Source organism: Acomys minous (assembly GCF_964271855.1).
Source record: "Acomys minous genome assembly, chromosome: 4".
Taxonomy (NCBI): Eukaryota; Metazoa; Chordata; class Mammalia; order Rodentia; family Muridae; genus Acomys; species Acomys minous.
This window is the reverse complement of record NC_140486.1, coordinates 68,587,351-68,607,414: the sequence shown is the minus strand read 5'-3', so window position 1 is coordinate 68,607,414 and position 20,064 is coordinate 68,587,351. Positions and strand designations below refer to the sequence as shown.

Genomic DNA, 20,064 nt, shown 5'->3' with positions numbered 1-20,064 from the left:
TGTATTCCTATTTTTGCTTTTGCAGCTGGGAATCGGTGTTAGAAGATTAAGTAACTTGCTGGTTATTAGTATGGTGGTAGATGACAATGAGGAGTAGAACGATGGCTGAGCGGGACCCACAGACCCTCACCTGAAAGCAGAGAGGTCAAAGTTCATTCCTAGTCCTTGCAGTGTAAAGTGTCTATGGGGTATCACAGCAATACACATTTAACCTTTAACTTAATTTCAGTCTGTGGCTGTACCAAGCAGTGTTGTCACGGTTACTCCTGCTAAGCCGGTGAATACTGTATCTATCCTGAAGCCACCAAGTTTGGGAATATTATCTACTCCTTCAAATGACTCCAGTCTCAAAGCAGAGACCTCAGTAGCTGCTCAGACTAGTCTTTCTCCGGTAAACTTTCACTTAAATCTTATATACAGTTCCTTGCTATGTTCTAATTCCTGTTTACTAACATTTGTGATTATTTTTCTATATCAGGCAGTGCTAGAAAATGTGAAAAAATGTAAAAACTTCCTTTCAATGTTAATAAAACTAGCATGTAGTGGATCACAGTCTCCAGAAATGGGGCGGAATGTGAAGAAGCTGGTGGAACAACTTTTGGTAAGTTGGAATTGTATAGTTTTATAAATTTGATGACAGCCCAGAGGAGATGTTTAAATGGGAAATAGTGATGTTTTAATGAGATTTAAGTATATTTGTTAAATATACTTCCCTTCATTAAAACATTGTAATTACTACATATAGAAAAGTAAATCTTTAATATGCTTATTTGTTTGTTTAATTTGATTTTTCGAGACAGGGTTTCTCTGTAACAGCCCTCGTCTTAGACTCACTTTCTAGACCAGGTTGGCCTTGACTTCACAGAGATCCACCTACTTCTGCTTCCCAAGTGATGGGATTAAAGACGTGCGCCACCACACCTGGCAGTATGTTTAATTTTTATCATATCTAAGATAAACATGATATTTTGAATAGTTTTTTTTTTTTTTTTTTGAAACAGGGTTTCTCTGTGTGGCCTTCGCTGTCCTGGACTACCTTTGTAGACCAGGCTGGCCTTGAACTCACAGCGATCCGCCTGCCCTTGCCTCCCAAGTGCTGGGACTAAAGGGGTGCGCCACCACCGCCTGGCTTTGAATAGTTATTTTTATGTATATTTTGTAGACAGATATCAAGTTATTAAACTCATTAAATAATCCTTTTTAGTTTAAAATCTATTTATCTAAGACTAGCAAACAGCAGATCTCAAATATTTTGGTAGGGGATACCTTAATATTCTTTTTTTTTTTTTTTTAAACAGTTAATTCACCTTATTTTTCTTGTATAAGAAGCCCTATGTGGTAGCCACAGCCAGAGCCTGGGTCCTCTGAACAGACTCTGGTGTGGGTTTTCACAAGATGATCGGTGGATTCCTGATAAGGAGACTTGGTGAACACAGTTTCTTTGCAGAGTCGGGTGACAAGTAGATGTAGGTCTTGGAGATGGCATCAAAAGTGACATTAGCAAAGTTGTCCAGGGTGGCACTACATCCCCTGGCTGATGTGTAGCAGTCCTCAATACCAGCCATCATCAGTAGCTTCTTGGGCCCAGGAGCAGAGACAATACCAGTGCCTCTCGGGGTAGGGATGAGAAACACCAAAATAGAGCCACAGTGGCCTGTCACCTTCGTGGAACAGTGTGTGGGTTGCCAATCTTGTTCCTCTAGTAGCCTCTCCTCATAGGGATGATGGGAAGTTTGGCCAGCAGTGGCTGCCTCCTTGTGTGTGTGGCTGTGGCACGTGCACCTGTGTACATGCCATGCACAGATGCCGGAGGAGGCACCAGGGGTCCTTCTGTATCACTCTGCTTCTTGTTTTTTGACGCAGAAGCTCTCACTGAACCTAGACTTCATGGTTTTTGGCTAGACTGGCAGCCAGCATGCCCTGTAATCTTGTTTCTGTCCGAATAGCACTGGGGTTACTGGTGCCTGAGAGATTATACCCGATTGTTGTGCTAATGTTGAGCTCCAAAGTCATAGCCGCCTCTCCAGTCCCCTCAGCAACCTTTTAAGAAAAGCTTTAAATTCTAGGAAGCTATCAAGTTCAGAAAAAATAGTTATACATTTTCCAGAATTGTCATTTTTTTAGGTCGAGAAATTCAGTTTTTTCAAGATAGGGTTTTTCTGGGTAGCCCTGGCTATCCTGGAATTCGTCACTCTGTAGAACAGGCTGGCCTGAACTCTTAGAGATCCACCTACCTCTGCCTCCCACGTGCTGGGACTAAAGAAGATGTGTGCCACCACCACCGGCTGAGAATTCTAGTTTTTAATCATTGATAACAAATTCTATGTTTTTGAGAAAATGGCTACCAAATATCCAGTGAAGGAAGGAAAGAAAGATAGGTAAGCAAGCATGACAATACACTGCTGGTTTGGCTAGTGCTTCACGCACAGCAATTTTCCTCTGTTATTTTCTTGGTTGTGCAGTAGACATGATATATGTTGGTAAACAATATTAAACTATTTTGCAGTGAAGCATTCTGATATGATAGAATTGGCTTTCCCTTTGTCTTAATGTGGAATTTTTTTCCCTTTAAAATTCCTTTTATTTTTTTATTTTTTTGCCTACGTCTATGTCTATGCACCACAAAAGGGCCTCTATTCCCCTGAGGCTGGAGTGATAGATAGTTGGATAGTTGTGAGCTGCCCTGTGGGTGCTGGGGTTCCCCTGGAGGAGCAGCCAGTGCTCTTTAATTGCTGAGCCGTCTCTTCAGCCCCTCTTTTTAATCACAAGTGCACAGCAGTACGCTGAGGACTGGCTCCGTCTGTCATTGACTTCTTAGCAGTAGTTCTAAGATAACTTTACACTATTAGTGTAAATCTCAGCACAGTGACCCCCCTCTCCCTCCCACCACAAGATCCCTGAAATGTGTAGAGTAGAAAATAATTAAGGGCTCATTGTTTCTTTAGAACTATTACAAATTTGCAATAATATTTAAAAAGTTAAATCTTAGGCTTACTAGGGTAATTTAAAATTTGAAGAAACAAAAGTTTCACAATTAGCTCTTCTCTCACGTTGTATAGGGGAATCTTTTTCATAAAGAGAATCGTGTCTTCACTGTATTCTCTGGTTGGACATGTCTATTACTTATTGTTCATTTAGTTCTCTGCTGACATGAGATAAAAGGGCCTTGTAAAGATGGGATTTACCACTGAAAAACTTGCCTGTAAGCCAGGTGGTGGCGCATGCCTTTATTCCCCAGAACTTGGGAGGCAGAGGCAGGCGAATCTCTGTGAGTTCAAGGCCAGCCTGGTCTACAGAGAGTTCCAGGACAGCCAGGCCTAAACAGAGAAACCTTGCCTCAAAACAAACAAACAAACAAAATGTTGTCTACAATTATGAATTAAGTACTTCACCTTTTATGTTGTAAATTCATTTAAATTTTAAGAGACTGGCTTACTACAGTCTCTGCTGGCCTTCAGGGCCTAGGCTAAAGTGATCCTCTTGGGTCAGCATTCTGAGTAGCTGTCTCACACGCATTTATCACTGTACCCAGTTTTGTTTCTCAAAATATTTGTAGATCTAAAACTATCTGCTTTCTCTCATTCCTTAGGATTCAGAAATTGAAGCAGAAGAGTTTACTAGGAAACTATATATCGAACTCAAGTCTGCACCTCAGCCGCACCTTGTTCCTTTTCTTAAGGTAGGGATGCTTTTCTTTGGAGAAATTTTTGGGTTAAATTACTTGTTTAAATGGAAATCAGTATGAAGAAACTAATGAGAGAAACCTTAGCACTTTTATGAAGTATAAGGCAGCATTCATAGCATTGACTTGCACAGTTTAGAAAAACAGGCATAACAATAAGTAAAACTTTATTTGCATTTAGATATTTGGGTAGGAGGAGGGGCATATATCACATGCATGGAGGGCATAGGACTTGTATGAGTAGGCTTTCTTCTTTCCCAGGGAGCCTCATGGTATAGAAGTCTGGTTGCCAAGTTTGGTGGCAAATGCATTTACCCACTGAGCCATTCCACTGGTTCCTCTAGGAGTAATGTCCTATTCATGAATGTAACTTGATGTCTTGATGTTGTCTAATGTTTATATTGGAATATAATCAAAGATTTTTATTTTTAGGTTTTTTTGTGTATGTAAATATGTGTGTGTGTGTGTGTGTGTGTGTGTGTGTGTGTGTGTGTGTGTGTGTTTTGAAGAGGCTTGAAATTATAAAGTCATTAACAACTCAGGACTGTATGTAGTGAGTTAAAAGTTTGCTGTATAAATATTGAGGTAATAGAATGAAGAGTTGGCTTTTAAGAATGTTGGAGTAATGGTCCAGCAGCGGTAAAAGGCAGTTCATAGGGAAGACTTGTTCTGTTTTGTGAAGGGTGAGTGGGAAGGCGGTGAGAATATCCTATTTTCATAAGGATATTTAAACAGTAGTAACTCTTTCTGAATAAGTGACCGAATTGGTGGATACAGGTTGTGATAAGAAGGATCAGAGAAACTGAGAAAGTATTAGTTAGCCAGAGACTTAGCCTTAGGGTAGGAAAAATTGAAAAATTAGTGAACTACCTAGTATTTAATTTTTAAAGCAAAAATAAAATGAGATTTGCTCTTTGTACATCTAGACCCATAGGCAGATTAGGCAGATTATTCTAGAATGTGAGGTTCTATTTGTGAAATGACCCATGGCCATGGTTTGAATGTGTTGGCCTACTTAATTGAGATATTAAGACCCCTACATTGCTAAGATGTTTTAGTTGTAGGTGCTGTTCATAGCAGTGGTGTTCTACTTAGTCCATTGATGTTTTGCCCCTATTGGATGTACTATGAGGGAGAAGGAGGAAAATTGATGACTGCTGTGTGACAGATGATGTCAATCAGCTTTCCATTTTAATAATAAATGTTGAGGTGATGAACTTTTAAAGAAAAAGGCATATTTTGGCTCACAGATTTTAGGATTTCCATTTTGTGATTGGTTTGCCTTGGCATTAGCTATGACAACACATCATGACAACAGCATGTGATAAAATCCAACTGCTCTTGGTTGGTGTCATAATTGAGATGTAATATGAATGAATTAATAAGTTTTTAAAAATACATTTAAAAATCCAACTGCTCATCACATAGCCTGGAAGTAAAAGAGAAAGAAGAGACAAGGGTCCCACAGTCCCATTAATAGCATATCCCAGAGGTCTTAAGATGAGGTCTCACATTCGTACCTACTGTTGGTACCATAGTGTGAAGCCACAATGGATGATATAATGTCCATTGATTATTATATGACCTTTTGATAATAGATGCCAGGTAGTATTTACTTTCTATTTCAAAGAATACAAGAACCATTTAAATTGTCTTCTTTTTTTATTTTATGAATGTTTTGTCTGCATGTATGTAAAAGTACAATATATGTGTGTGTGGTGTCTCAGGAGATCAAAAGGTGTTAGAACCACTATAACTGTAGTTATAGACAATTGTAAGTTGGCACGTGAGTGGCTGGGAACCAAACTTGTGTTGCCTCTAAGAGAATAAATGCATTTAACCACTGAGCAATTGATGCAGCCCTTTCTCTTTTTGCAAAGATTAATTTTCTGTGTATATGTCCATTTGAGTATACCATGTGTGTGTGGGTACCCTCAGAGGTCAGAAGTGGCCTTCTCATACCCTGGAGATGGAGTTACTAGTGATTTGCGCCACCCACTAGATACTGAGAATTGAACTGGGGTCCTCTGGAAACTACTACAAATGCTGAATCATCTCTCTGTCTGTCTGTCTGTCTGTCTCCCCCCCCCCCCCCCCCCAGTCAGTCACCTTTTATTGGACACTAGTTCTCAGGATATAAAAATTCAGTCACAGTTGATTTTTTCATGGATGGACTGGGGCAGGCAGTTATGCTCAGGCGTGTGGTACCCTCCACGAGGACCCTCTTCAGTGGTACTTCTGTCGCCACTCATGTTTGAGTTCCTTGTAAGAAATGCATTAGCTGGAACCACATAGGCTGCCTTTCTGAATGTTGATGTACTTGTTGTAATAGCGGTCATAACCTCTCTGGAAGGCTCCTGCAGTCCCACCGGGGGTGAAATTCCCCATCAGTATCCAGCTTGGCAGCTCTCCAAGTTTAACCTCCATGAGTTCCTTTTCCTTCAGTGGCATGAGCAATGCCATTTGCAGTCCTGGTGTCCGCAAAACCTGAGTCTTCTCTTTAGCAGGTTTTTTGTTTGTTTGTTTGTTTGTTTGTTTTTTGTTTTTTTCCTTCTTTTTCTGGTTCGTTTGTTTTTTGAGGCAGTGTTTCTCTGCATAGCCCTGGCTGTCTTGGAACTGGCACTGTAGACCAGGCTGGCCTCAAACTGAGAGATCTATTGGTTTCCATATGCCTTTTATATATGTCCTTCATTTTCATTATCCCCTTCTCCATATCCTCCCTTCCTTTTCCCTACTAAATCCTCTCCCTATTTTTTCTTTTATGCAGACCTTGCGAAGATAGTCACAGCTGCAAACCATGTTCCACACCCATCCCCCTTCCTCTGGTGCTATGACATTCTTTCCCCACTTCTGTGATACTCCGTGGGCCTTGAAGGGGCCTATACATGTCTCACTTACCACTGCCTGTAACAGCCACTCATCCTTGGCACTTTGACCAATTATTAGTCTCTGCAGTTATGACTGACCATTGCAAAAAGAAGCTGGTTGATCACCTCTATAGCAGAACTGCCGTTGTTGTGATAGTTAGTGGGTGTATCCAGCCTGGCTGGTACCAGTCTTGGTAATTACAGAGTCCACATAAAGTCTTTGACTTTTCTCTCAAGTGGCCTAAATAGCACATCTAAGGACTATGAGGGTTACCAACAGCTGGAGTTTCCAGCCCAGTTTCAACTTGGTTTTTCTTTGTTTTATGACCCTAGCATAGGACCTCCTCAGTAACAGGGCCTTATTATTTAGGCCCAGTGAGCAACTAACAGCAGTGGTGATTCCCTATATTGTTTTGGGACCTTGGGACTCTCTGACCAACAACTTGAAGCAGTAGCCCACTCCTGACAATGAGAAGTTTATTTAATGACCTCCATTCTAACTCTTACTGGGTCTTGATCATGACAGTAGCAGGGTCTAAAAATTCATCACCAAGCATTGGGTTTGTGTCTTTCCATACATTGTTAGTTTTAGTTGACTCTCTCCCCCTCCTCGCTTATCTTTGTTCCTCTCCTCACTTAAATCTTTCTATCCCCTAGGATTACCCGCTTTGTATCATGTGGGCCAGTATTTGATTAGTACTAGCACAATTGCCCCTCCCCCCATAAAGGGTTTTTGTTTTTGTTTTGGTAGTATTGGGAATTGAACCTAAGGCTTTGAACGCTAGTATCCTAGCTAAGTTCACTAACTTTTGTTGTTGTTGTTTGTTTGTTTTGAGACAGGGTTTCTCTGTGTATCCTTGGCTGTCCTGGACTCACTTTGTAGACTAGGCTGGCCTCGAACTCACAGCGACCCACCTTCCTCTGCCTCCCGAGTGCTGGGATTAAAGGCATGTGCCACCACCACCTGGCAAGTTCACTAACTTTTTTCTTTTTCTCTTCTTTCTTTTCTTTGTTTCTGGACAGAATCTAATGCATCCTAGAATGGCTTCAAACTGTGTAGCCAAAGATGACCTTGAACTCATGTTAGAAATGTGCACCACCATACCCAGCTTAAATTCCATATTTTTAAAATCAAACTTACTTGTTTAGAATTTGGGCTGATACTTGTTGTCAGACCATACTACCTGTAAGTTACCACATGTTACTGTGAAGAGGTTTGTGCTTTGTATCTGCTTTTTTTCTTCCTCTCTTTGAGACACAGTTTCCTTGTATAGTCCTAGCCTCTTCCCCTGAGTGCTGCAATTAAAGCCATGCACCACCACAGCCTGACTGATCTGCTTTCTAAGGACCTTTGAATCCTCTTTTCGTTTTTTTTGGTTTTTTTTTTGTTTTTTTAAGATTTATTTATTTATTATTACACATACAGTGTTCTGCCTCCATGTATACCTGCCAGAAGAGGGCATCAGATTTCATTATAGATGGTTGTGAACCACCATGTGGTTGCTGGGAACTGAACTCAGGACCTCTGGAAGAGCAGACAGTGCTCTTAACCTCTGAGCCACCTCCTCAGCGCCCCTCTTTTCGTTTTTTTAACTTGATATCTCCTGGCATCACCAAGAGAGTTTGGGTGTTAAATGCTTTATAGAGACAATGGATTTATCACTTCAGCTTAAGCCTGATTATGATTAAGAGACAACTAAACATACACTTATACTGTCTGTTTAACTCTCATTACTTTAACATTTTTTTCCAATTAGGTTTTCTTGAGAACTTACAATGTTTCAACAAAGTGACCTAGATTCTTCTGTGTTATAATCTTATACATACTAAAATAATAATAATCTGCTTATTGGGCTGGAGAGATAGTTCAGTAGTTAAGAGCACTGCCTGCTCTTCCAAAGGACCCGGGTTCAATTCCCAGCCACCACATGGCAGCTCACAACTGTCTGTAATTCCAGTTCCAATGTCTCTGACACCATCATGCTAAAATTAAATTAAATAAATTAAAAAAATAATCTGCTTATGGGCTTAGGTGAGTAGAGAGTAGTATGCTACCGTGTTCTATTTTATCAAGTTGACCACTGACAAGTTACCTGTGTCTTCCTTTCCTCTGTTGTTTCTAGAAGAGTGTGGTTGCCTTAAGACAGCTTCTTCCTAACTCCCAGAGCTTCATTGAGAGCTGTGTTAAGGAAATTTCTGGTGAAGTGGTCATTGCCTCTTGTACCACAAGGACAACAGCTTCTCCTGTGGTGACAAGTACAGTTTCCCCAGTCCTTGTCTCTGGAGCAACAGCACCCAGAACTCCATCTGTTCAGCAGACGCTGAGTCCACTTGCTGGTCCAGGAGGAGCAAACACTGGAGTTGTAACACTGCATTCTGTGGCCCCAGCTGCTGCAACAGGAAATACAACAGCTCCAACTATTCTGCTTCAGACTTCAAAACCACTTCCAACATCAGTTCCAAGTACGGTGACCACAGCCTCCCTTCAGCCTGAGAAGCCGGCTGTGTCTGGGGCAGCAGTGACGCTGGCCCTTCCATCAGGAACTTTTGGAGAAGCATCAGCTGCACCACTTTGTCTCCCGTCTGTGAAGCCTGTCAGTACCTCCTCTGGGACCAAACCTGACAAACCCGTCATTGGCACTCCAGTCCAGATCAAAGTTGCACAGCCAAGTGCCCTCCTTCCACACTCAGCTGCCATTCCACAGGCGGTCACAGTCAAGCAGCTAGTGAGTACCGTTTTGTCTCTTCCTCAGCTACTTACTCAAAAGAATTTCAGACATCAAGAAAACTGGCAAGACTTTGTATACTTCCCAGATTTGGCTAATTGAAATCCTTTTAGCCTCAGTTGTTCAAATTCCCTCTCTAAAGTTGCATAGACAGGCTCACACATAGTTTTTACTGAATGAACATTTGAAAGTTATGGAAGTCATGACTGTGTATTTCAAACATTTTACAACTATTTGTCCCTTCCCTTCCTGTGCCTTCTCCTTCTGCCTTTCCTTTCTTCTGTTTCAGTGATAGGGATTGTGGTAGAGTGCCTTAAGCATTCTAGGCAAACATTTTACCACTGAGTTACATCATTGGCCTTTTAAAACATTTTAAAATTTGAGACTAAGTTACCTAGGTTGGCCTTAAGTTTGCAGTCTTGGGAATACATGATGTTCCCCTCCTCTGTGACTATGTATGTCTCTAATGAAAAGGATGATTTTTAAATTAACATAGTCAAACTTGTCACACATGAGACATTGGTATATTTATTAGTTTACTAATATTATTCTTTTTATTAAAAATAATTGTTTTTTAAAACTTTTTTGTTTATGTGTATGTCTTGCCTGCATGCATGTATGCACGGAACTCACACAGATTCTCTTCCCTCTAATTCCTAAGTGTTGAGGTTACATTATCATAATAATTTAAATGCCTGGTCTAGTTATTTGATGGATGTCTCTTTGTTTTATGTTATTATTTCAAAATTACATTTAGACTAAACATTTTTTGCAAGATATTACATAGGGGATTATTATGATGACCTTTTTCAAGACTGAAGATTGAAGCCAAGACCTTGCATATTCTGGGCAAGTGTTCTATCATTGAGCTATATAACCCCAGCCCTTTGAGACACTTTCTCTGTGTCTGTCTGTCTATCCGTCTCTCATGTCTCATGTGTTCTCTCTCTCTCTCTCTCTCTCTCTCTCTCTCTCTCTCTCTCTCTCTCTCTCTCTCTCTCTCTCCTGTGTGTGTGCATGTGTGCACACTTGTGTATGAAGTCAGATGTTGACAGTCGGTTTCTCCTGGATTGTTTTCCATCTTATTTTTTAAAAAAGATTTGTGCATGTGTGTGCGTGTGAATATATGCTATCTGTTTTCTGGTACCTGAAGTGGCCAGAAGTGGGAGCTGGAATTGCCTGCAGTTGTGAGCCTCCTGGTTTGGAAATGGACTTTGGGGTCTCTGGAAGAGCAGAAAACACTCCTAACAGCAGTGCTATCTCTCCATCCCCTCTACAGTGTATTCCTCCTGTTTCTCCAGTGTTGGATTTAGAGATGTGCTCTGCTATTCCCCACATTAAAAAAAAAAAAAGATTTATTTATTAATTATGTATATAGTACTCTACCTGCATGCCAGAAGAGGGCACCAGATCACATTATGGATAGTTGTGAGCCACCCTGTGGTTGCTGGGAATTGAACTCAGGACCTCTGGAAGAGCAGTCAATGCTCTTAACCTCTGAGCCATCTCTCCAGGCCCCATACTCAGCTTTTATGTTTGTGCTGGGAGCACTATTCACGGAACCATTCCCCCAGGACCTTTTTTCCTTTTCTTTTAAAACAGGCACTCACTTGTTGTCAGGCTGACCTTGAACTTGCAATCCTTCTGCCTCATCCTACCAGGTAACTAGTGGTATAGGCCTGTGCCATTAGGTGTGGCTTTTGTTTTTGCTTCTAATATTAAAAAATAAAATATTAAGAAGTAAGGGAGAGAGTGAAGGGGCATTTTTTCTTATTCCTGGTATGTTCAATAGATTGTTTGATAGAAGAAGGGAATTTTAGTTACTTATCTATTAGACATGCAAAATTTTCTATTTTATTCAAGAAAAGACACATTTTATTAGACTATGAAGGTTCACCCATGGGACTACATGGTGAATTAACTTAAAGTTGCTTTTCTAAGTAAAGTTCTTAACACCACTTGCTGGTTTTTTTGTTTGTTTGATTATTTGGTGATTGCTTTTCTCTTCTGTCAACTTTTTTTTTTTTAAATACTGTGCTTTAGCTCTCTTTTATTTAGTTTACTCTGTTCTGTGTATGCTTCCCAGCTTATGGTGTGAAGAGGTAGACTTCATCTGCACATGGTTGCCTTCTAAGGCACCTTCAGGCACAAAGCAGATGGCCAGATTGAAGGGCGGTCTGACTGTTGGGTAGCCAAGGTAACAGTCACTTAGAGAGCTCTTGTCTTACTCATTAAGACTCTTGGTCTGATTTTCAAGTGGGGCGATATACAGGTTGTGGCTGGATTTCACTGGGTTCCTGAACTTAAACCAAGATATGAGATATTTGTTGTGGTTCATTTAAAAATATGGCCTAATTAGTTTTTATTGTTGGGCTAATTATTATTATGGCAGTATGGTGTATTTTCTAACCTGCTAACAATCACTGAAAACCCAGGCAACCTGTTATATTTAATTAGAATGAGCCTTTACCTGGAGTGTGGCAGATAGTTACCTTCTATACTATCTTTAACTCCCAGCCCCATCTCATGCTACCTCCCGCCCATGATCCCAAAATACCTGCTAATGTTCTCATGTCTTTGTCCACGCTGACCCAGCCATATGCTCCTTTCCCACGCCAACCCATGGCGTTGGCCCTTTTCCTTTTCATCTGATCCTGTCTTCTTCCTCTTCCTCCCTTGTGGTCTCTCTTTCCCAAGACTCTCTCTGCTGAAAGCCCTTGAAACTTCACTCCGCACCTTCCTTCTGTCTTGTCCAGTTATAGTTATTCAGACAATCAGGGAGGCAAGATCCAGGGTAGTAACTAGATCTTGGAGCCAGTAATTAGCATCAGAATACATCAGACTGACCTCCCACACATTTTCTTTCTTTCTTTCTTTCTTTTTTTTTTTTTTTTGAGACAGGGTTCCACTGTGTATGCCTTGCTGTCCTGGAACTCACTATGGAGTGGCTGGCCTCAAACTCACAGAGCCTCACTTGCCTCTGCCTCCTGAGTGCTGGGATTAAAGGTGTGTGCCACCCTCCAGAATGAAACATTCTTAAAATTAATGATTCTTCAATATTGTTGAGGGCAGTAAGATTGGGAACCAAAGAATTTGAGGAACTACTCCAGGGAAAGGCCTCTCTTTGGCAGAACTGAGTAGAAACAGAATCTTCTCCACTGGTCATTATTATTAAGTCGGTGCTAATCTTTTTGATTGCCTAAAATCATACTTTGTCACTTGCATAGATTTTTAGAAAAAGTGTATCATTAATCTATTATGGATTTAAAGCTAATTTTATGATGAAGAAAAGGCAAAGAGAAAAACAAAAAACAAAAAAGCTAAGAATCTAGATATACTAAATTACCTAACTGGAAAGAACTGCCAGTTTTTTAGAATTCTGAAGCAGAAAGCTGCTGGTAATATTTTGAAAGGATGTATTTCTTATAGGTTTGACATATTTTTTGTTTTGTTTTGTTTTTTGTTTTTCGAGACAGGGTTTCTCTGTGTAGCCTTGGCTGTCCTGGACTCCCTTTGTAGACCAGGCTGGCCTCGAACTCACAGCGATCCGCCTGCCTCTGCCTTCTGAGTGCTGGGATTAAAGGCATGCACCACCATGCCCTGCTTGACATATTAATTACTGGAAATCATTAGAACTGCATGAAAAGTATAACAGAAAATGTAATGATAAACCTTAAGGTGCTTTTTTTCCCCTGATATTTTTATTCTTTTAAAAAAATATTGGGGCGGAAAGATGGCTCAGAGGTTAAAAGCACTGATTGCTTCTCCAGGGCTCCTGAGTTCAATTCCTAGCAAGTACATGGTGGCTTACAACCATCTATAAAGTGATCTGATGCCCTCTTCTGGTATGAAGGTGTATATGTAGGCAGAGCACTGTATACATAATTAAAAAAATAAATACATCTTTAAAAAAATATATAAATTTTGCCTTCATGTGTGGTTTTTTTTGTTTTGTTTTGTTTTTTTGTTTGTTTTTTTCTGAGACAGGGTTTCTCTGTATAGCTTTGGCTGTCCTGGATTCGCTTTGTAGACTAGGCTGGCCTGGAACTCACAGATATCCACCTGCCTCTGCCTCCTTGAGTGCTGGGATTACAGGCATATGCCACTATGCCTGGCTGCTCATACATGTTATTAGGCTACAAATTTGATGTTAGTTGCTAGGATATGCCTTCAAAAACTGACTCTGAAAATTAGTATTTTAACTTCAACTTTAGAAACCTTTTTTGGTGCTAATTTTTTTAGCTTAAGAATTTGATATCTAGGTTTATGAATATTTTTCCTTAATTTATGTATGTGTATTTTGCGCGTACCTGATGCTTATGGAGATGAGAAGAGGGTATAGGAGTCTTTGGGACTAGAGTTACAGGTGTTTGTGAGCCACCATGTCGGTGCTGCGAATCCTCTGTAAGAGCAATAACTGCTCTCAACCCTTGAGCCTCCTCTATAGCCTTAGAAAATTAAATTGAATTTAAAGTTGAAAAAGAATTAAAGAATGTTATTGAGTCTATTATAAACCACAATCCAGTTTAATTCTATGTTTAGATGAAGAGTGCTAAAAAGAAGCAAACAAGCATTCTTTATAGTTCATAAGAAATACCACACATGATCATTTAAAAACAAAACTTCCATACTGGATCATATCTGTGGTCAAGCTACTCATTATGAAGAAGATACATATTATGAAGAACATGAGCCGATTTCCTTAATGTCCGGTATACAGTTTTTATAGCTTACTTCCTTTAATTTATTATTATTAATTTTTGGTGAATTAAAACTTTATTTAATCCAGGAACTGCTTTTTAAAGTAAGTAAAATCCCAGCATCACTACAACCAGGTAGACACAGTTTGACAGAGTATGATACAAAGTTGTGTGTTTATGACTTCTCACTTTCATTTACTACACCTTTGAGAAAGATTAGATCAGTCTCTTAGCATCTCTTACTTCAAGAGGAAATCAGAGCATATTTACGTCATGGGTTCTGGAGCACTATACCAGTTTCTAGTTTTGGCTTATGCTGTGTGAACTCCTGCATGGCCTGTGGTCACTGCTGCATTTGCTAAAGCCCTGGTCCACCTTCCGGGCCCTGGAACTGCACTCAGCCCCTCTCTCTTCAGACACTTTTCATCACGTGCTTTATTGACACTTGTTTCCAGCACAGCCCTGCTTTTCTTCTTTATTCATACGCAGTGGCCAGCTTGTCAGACCTGCCAATTTGTTTTTCAGTCTAGCTTTAAGGAAGAGAGCATCTGCTTATAGAAGGCTTTTTCTGAGGTGAGCCTCATCTCAATACCACTCAGTACCATATTTTCCATTGTGAGATGTTATTTCTTTTTTTCTTCTGATACATAAATGTGACCACTGGTAAGACACCCCACAATACCGAAAACAAAAAGCTTTATCTCCTCCTGCTTCTCTTTGCCAGAATAGCCAAATCTTAATACTCTTTGCTCTGCAATCAGCCAGTCGGCAACCACATGTGCATTCATACGATGACAGTTCTTTTAATAACTGACAATGGGATTAAGACTTTCTTTTTTAAAAAAAGATTTATTTATTTTATGTATGTGAGTGTTCTATTTGCATGTACACCTGCATGCCAGAAGACAGCATCAGCTCACAATATAGATGGTTGTGAGCCTCCATGTGGTTGCTGGAAATTGAACCAGTACATCTAGAAGAGCCAACAGTACTCTTAGCTGCTGGGCCATCTCTCCAGCCCGAGCTTAAGACTTGCTTAATATTTATTTTAAGTTGAACTAATTCTGAAGAATTTTCTATCTTTAGGCTTTTGAATAAGATCTCTAACTGCACTTCAAGTTGTAAAAATTCTTCCAAACTACCATTATTACATGTTTTCAATTTGTATTATTTTATGAAATTATGTATTTTACCTATCACCACTTTAAATATTAGATTTATTACTGCATGTTCTTTTCTTTACATTCTGCTTTTTTTCCTTGTCAACTATTGTATTCCTTTGCGGGGAGCGGTTCAAAACAGTGTCTCTGTGTAGCCCTGGCTGTGCTGGACTCACTGTGTAGACCAGGCTGGGCTCAAACTCACAGAGATCCCCCTGCCTCTGCCTCCCTGAGTGCTGGGGTTGCAGGAGTGTGCCACTGCACCCAGCTTCTTGTTCAGTTTCTTTTAGGTGTAAGCTTTTTATTTTGTACTAAGTACCTGAAATGCAAACCTATTTAGTAGTTCCAGGAGTTTCTGTAAGAATTCAATTCTTATAAATGGCTAATTTCACTAGCTCTTCTTTTTGTCTGTAGTAACTAGGTACTCAAAGTAAATACCAAACTTATTATTTTACCCCTAACTTTTTTGTATAGAAACAATCAGGTGATTTTTCTTACTGACTATGGGTTTTTATCTAGTTAATTTTTTCTGGCAGTTGAAGAACTGAAAGTCAGGAACACTCTCCAGTGAAGGAGGTAGCAGCAGAGAAAATTTACTACAAACAGGAGCAGATAGAATCAGCAGGTGAAGAAAGGCTTTTGTTGAGGGTGAGATACATACACCACACACACCCAGAGAAAAGTAGAGGGGGAACCTAGGAAGCCATGATTCCAGTCTGTTCTCCAGGGCTGAGGCTTCAAGTCTCTGAAGAGTCTTCTTTATGACTCAGGGGAAGAGAGACAGGATGTCTTGATGGCTTCACAACTGTTGTGTGATGAGTCCTGCTTTGACTTTGACCTTGTTGAGTAAGTGCATCTGCCTGAGGCCTTCAGGGGAGAGAAGCCCACAGGCCTTGGTTTCAAGCTGCCAGGCTTTTCCCCCCCTCAGGACAGAAGAGGAAAAAGCCAGCCACCTTAGAAGTTCATCATCTTTATTACCTAGCCTGGCCTGTCTCCCTAGGTCCTTATCAGGGACTCTAACTCCTACTCCCTCAATTTGATGCTTGAAGTTTTCTTTTAGATATTTGTGTAAAACTTTTATTCAGTTGAATAAAAGTTAAATTTCAATTTTAACTTTTTACTTCAGAAAAATTGTATTTTCAGTCAGTTCATTTTTAAAATTAAATTTCTACAATTAATTTTACCAGATGAAATTAAAATTATAAATCTACAGAATTTGCAAGCAAAATTCAAGAATGAGAAAGTTAATTAAAAATCCCTGGCCTCTGAAGCCATGTCCATAAGAAGGCTCTTTGATGCTCATCATCTTCTTTGAGGTCGGCTGGGTGTTGTCAGGAGTTAACTTGTCTTGTTGTCGAAGAAATTTAGGATTATAAGAACAGCTTTCAATGCCATATTCTGTGTGTCGCTGGGGCTTTTGAAGACCTTATTCAACTATTTTACCTCATATATCGATAGAGTCATATCTATCTGTTAGACTTAGGCTATATATTCTTGTGTCAAAACCTGCCAAGTATTTGACATGACCATGTTTTGTATCAATATACTAAATTCTATAGCCATGACTTAGACATAACCTTCGTTATAAGTATCAATTAAAGCCTTGAGTTAAGGAGTAGGTTCAGTCATCTAGCTTTTGTTCTGTCTTCCCTCTATGTTTCTAAATCTAATAGCCACTGGGCAAAATGTCCTCGTTCCTGCCACAAAGAGAATCTGCCTAAAAATGAGCTACTTAGATGCAGGCAGAGTCGGTGGCGGCACTCTGCCAAGTCAGGGTAAGCAAGTCCTCAATAGTTCCTGCCCTGCGAACAAGTCTGGCAGAAATATTGGGCCAGAAAGCTAAAGATGAGGCTCCAACATTATAAAGTGTTTTGGGTGACTGGTCAGGCAGTAAACTGTCTTAAGTCAATTTGTTTATTTTGGAAGCTGCTAACCCACACTGCTGGTTCACTCAGGAATTTAAGTTTTATTCCTTCTCAAGTCTCTGAGAGGCATTGAAGACAAGATAGTGTAGTTTTACAACCAAGTTTAGTTGGTTAGGGGACAAGATCGTTTTAGATCAAGATAAAGAAGTTAAGCTATTGCAGTTGAGAAAGGATAAATATTGAATCTCGTTCCAAAATTTAGACCCAACAAGACAGGAAAAACACTTACTTCAAACGAGACGAATGCAGATGGCTAAGTCACTATGAATGTAACATGTATAGAACTCATTATTCTCATGATTGTCACATGGTTCTCCCTGCTGTATGTGGGTTGTCTTATACATGTGTAATAAAATAAAAGTATATTTTTAAAAAATCTCTAGCCTCTTTATCTTTCCTCAAGAAAGGCAGATGATTCTGGAGAGTACAGTGAATATTTTATAGAGATGGAAGAACAGAACTATAGGGAGAATTATGGAGATCCTTTTCTTCATTATCAGTCTGAATGTATAAGGTGTATTACTAAATATACTTTGACCCTGAGCCCTTATCGGGACTTCAGATTATGCACAATCTCCACTCCACTGAAATATAGTTGTTCATCAAAGGGTTCTTTTCTAGCCTGACTTTGCGGTTCAGGTCTGTGACTCTAGTTACTCAGGATGCTGAGGCAGAAGAATCATACGGTTTAAGCCCACCTAAGCTATGCAGTTTAACACTCTGTCTCAAAAACAAAACACACACACACACACACACACACACACACACACACACACACACACACACACACTTTTCTCTTATCAAAGAATGATGGCAATTGAATCATTCTTTCTTATATTCCATTGGTAGGAGATCTCTATTAGCGAAGAGTGATAGCAATTGAATTATTTCATTTTCTTTATTCTCTAAGGAGACACTAGAATGCTTTGTGTTTCTTATTACTCCCCCTGCCCTTACTATGCAGCCCTTACTGTACTGTACAGTAAGGTGTGTAGATTCCTCAGTGCTAAGGAATATGTGCTACCATGCCTTGCCTACTGTATTTTTCTTTTTAGTTGCACACACTTGATTTACACATTTTAATTACAGATAATTATAACATAGAGTAAATTGTTTTTGTAAATTTTTACTCAGAAGCATGTCTCTTGGGCAGACCATCACTCTTTATAATAAATACAGAGAAACTTAAGAACTTGTAATTATCTCCCTATCAGTAGCTGGCCCAGATACATGATGACTGTTCTTCTTTGAAGTAAGAATGTGACACTCTGCTTTTCTGTCTTTTCTTTGAAGCTAACAGTAATAATCTTGTTAGCACTTTAATTTCTCTTTATTTATCCCCATCCATTACTGTATTTCTGTACCTATTACTTAGGCGAACAGCACTTTCTGATGTTTTTATGATGACATTTAAAAAAATAGTATATAAAAGTCTTTCTCTTTTGTAGTCATATTTTGAAATATTATGAATAAGAAGATATTTCTTAGGTTGTTTTAAAATAATTAGGAAGTGGGTAAAAGGTATAGGTGAAACATGATTATGCAAGAATTAGTCATTGTTTAATCTAGGTAGTGGTATAAAAGGTTTCATTTTGTTCTCTATACTTTTGCATGTGTTTAAAAGCTTCCATGATAATTAAGAAATAAACGTAAGGTTGGGAAGATAGCTCAGGGGTTAAGAACACGATCTGCTCTTCCAGAGGTTCTGAGTTCAATTCCCAGCAACCACATGGTGGCTCACAACCATCTATAATGGGATCTGATGCCCTCTTCTGGTGTGCAGGTGTACATTCAGGCAGAGCACTGTATATAGTGATGATGTGATGATGATGGTGATGATGATGAAGAAATAAGTCTTAAAAACAAGGAAGGGGAAAAAAAAATGAAAAAAGCCTGTAATCCCAGCACTCAGAGAAGCTGAGCCAGCCAGGCGGATCTCTGTGAGATCGAGGCCAGCCTGGTCTTCAAAATGAGTTCAGGACAGCTAGGCTACACAGAGAAACTCTGTCTTGGAAAACAAACAAACAAGAAAAACAGTTGTAAAATGTAGATTTTTTTCCTTAATTTGAATTCTTCTGTAGAAAATAATATTAATGTGTGTGATAATGTTTTTCTCTTTTGAACAAGATAACTTTACTACATACAAATTCAACTAGGTGTAGTAGTATACCCCCAAGTCCTAACATTGGGAAGCTGAGGTGGGAGGGTCCACGTGACTCAGAGCCTATCCTAGAGATCTTGTCTCAATAAAATAAAAAATCTAAATTTGAAGGAGGCATTCTTACTGTGGTAGACAGAGGTATATATACAGATAGATAACAGCAAACTATTAAAAATGGAAGCTCTTGTTCATTGCTAAAGCATGCTCTCTTGAGTGACTGTAACCATCTCTCATTGTTTCAGGTAGTCCAGCAGCCTTCAGGAGGCAGCGCAAATCAGGTGACCACTATTTCCCGTTCCTCACCATTGGCCACTCAGAAATGTGGGCAGAAGATGGCAGTGAGCACTGTAATGCCTACTAGTAAGTTTCCTCCATGCACGTGCTGCGCTCAGCTTCTTCACAGTAGATCTGGAGCATGGCAGGGCTTGCACTTGACTAATAAGAGAAGTTTAAGAGAAGACTGATAGCTGTTATGTTTACATAAACATTACATACATTTAGGGATATATGTATTGTTTTGAAATAAACACTGCTTATAAAACATTCTAACAGTAAATATGTGTTAATATACAATATATATAAAATATTGTATTTTAGTCACTTTTTGAGCATGACTTTATAATGATGCTAATTCTAAAGACAATAAGAGCCTACATAAAAACATAATCTAGAGGGCCCCCCCCCAAAAAAAAACAAGACAGTTTCTCAGTGTAACAGCACTGCCTGTCCTGGAACTAACTCTTTGTAGACTAGGCTGACCTTGAACTCCCAGAGACCCGCCTGCAGGGATTAAAGGCATGCTCCACCATGCCCGGCTAGAGATCTTTATAAGATGAATTCTTA

General features: G+C 39.6%; 1 protein-coding gene across 2 annotated transcripts in view; it reads left to right on the top strand.

Moving 5' to 3' along the window:
• TAF4B (TATA-box binding protein associated factor 4b) overlaps positions 1-20,064 on the top strand; it is a 108,851-nt gene that overhangs the window by 24,883 nt on the left and 63,904 nt on the right. The window contains exons 4-8 of one of the 2 annotated variants that reach the window (XM_084780217.1): positions 230-391; positions 479-601; positions 3,590-3,679; positions 8,673-9,275; positions 19,464-19,581. In XM_084780217.1, the coding sequence (XP_084636343.1) occupies positions 230-391; positions 479-601; positions 3,590-3,679; positions 8,673-9,275; positions 19,464-19,581 (1,096 nt within the window). The remainder of the gene's footprint in view (positions 1-229; positions 392-478; positions 602-3,589; positions 3,680-8,672; positions 9,276-19,463; positions 19,582-20,064) is intronic. The other variant, XM_084780218.1, reaches the window with a different exon arrangement.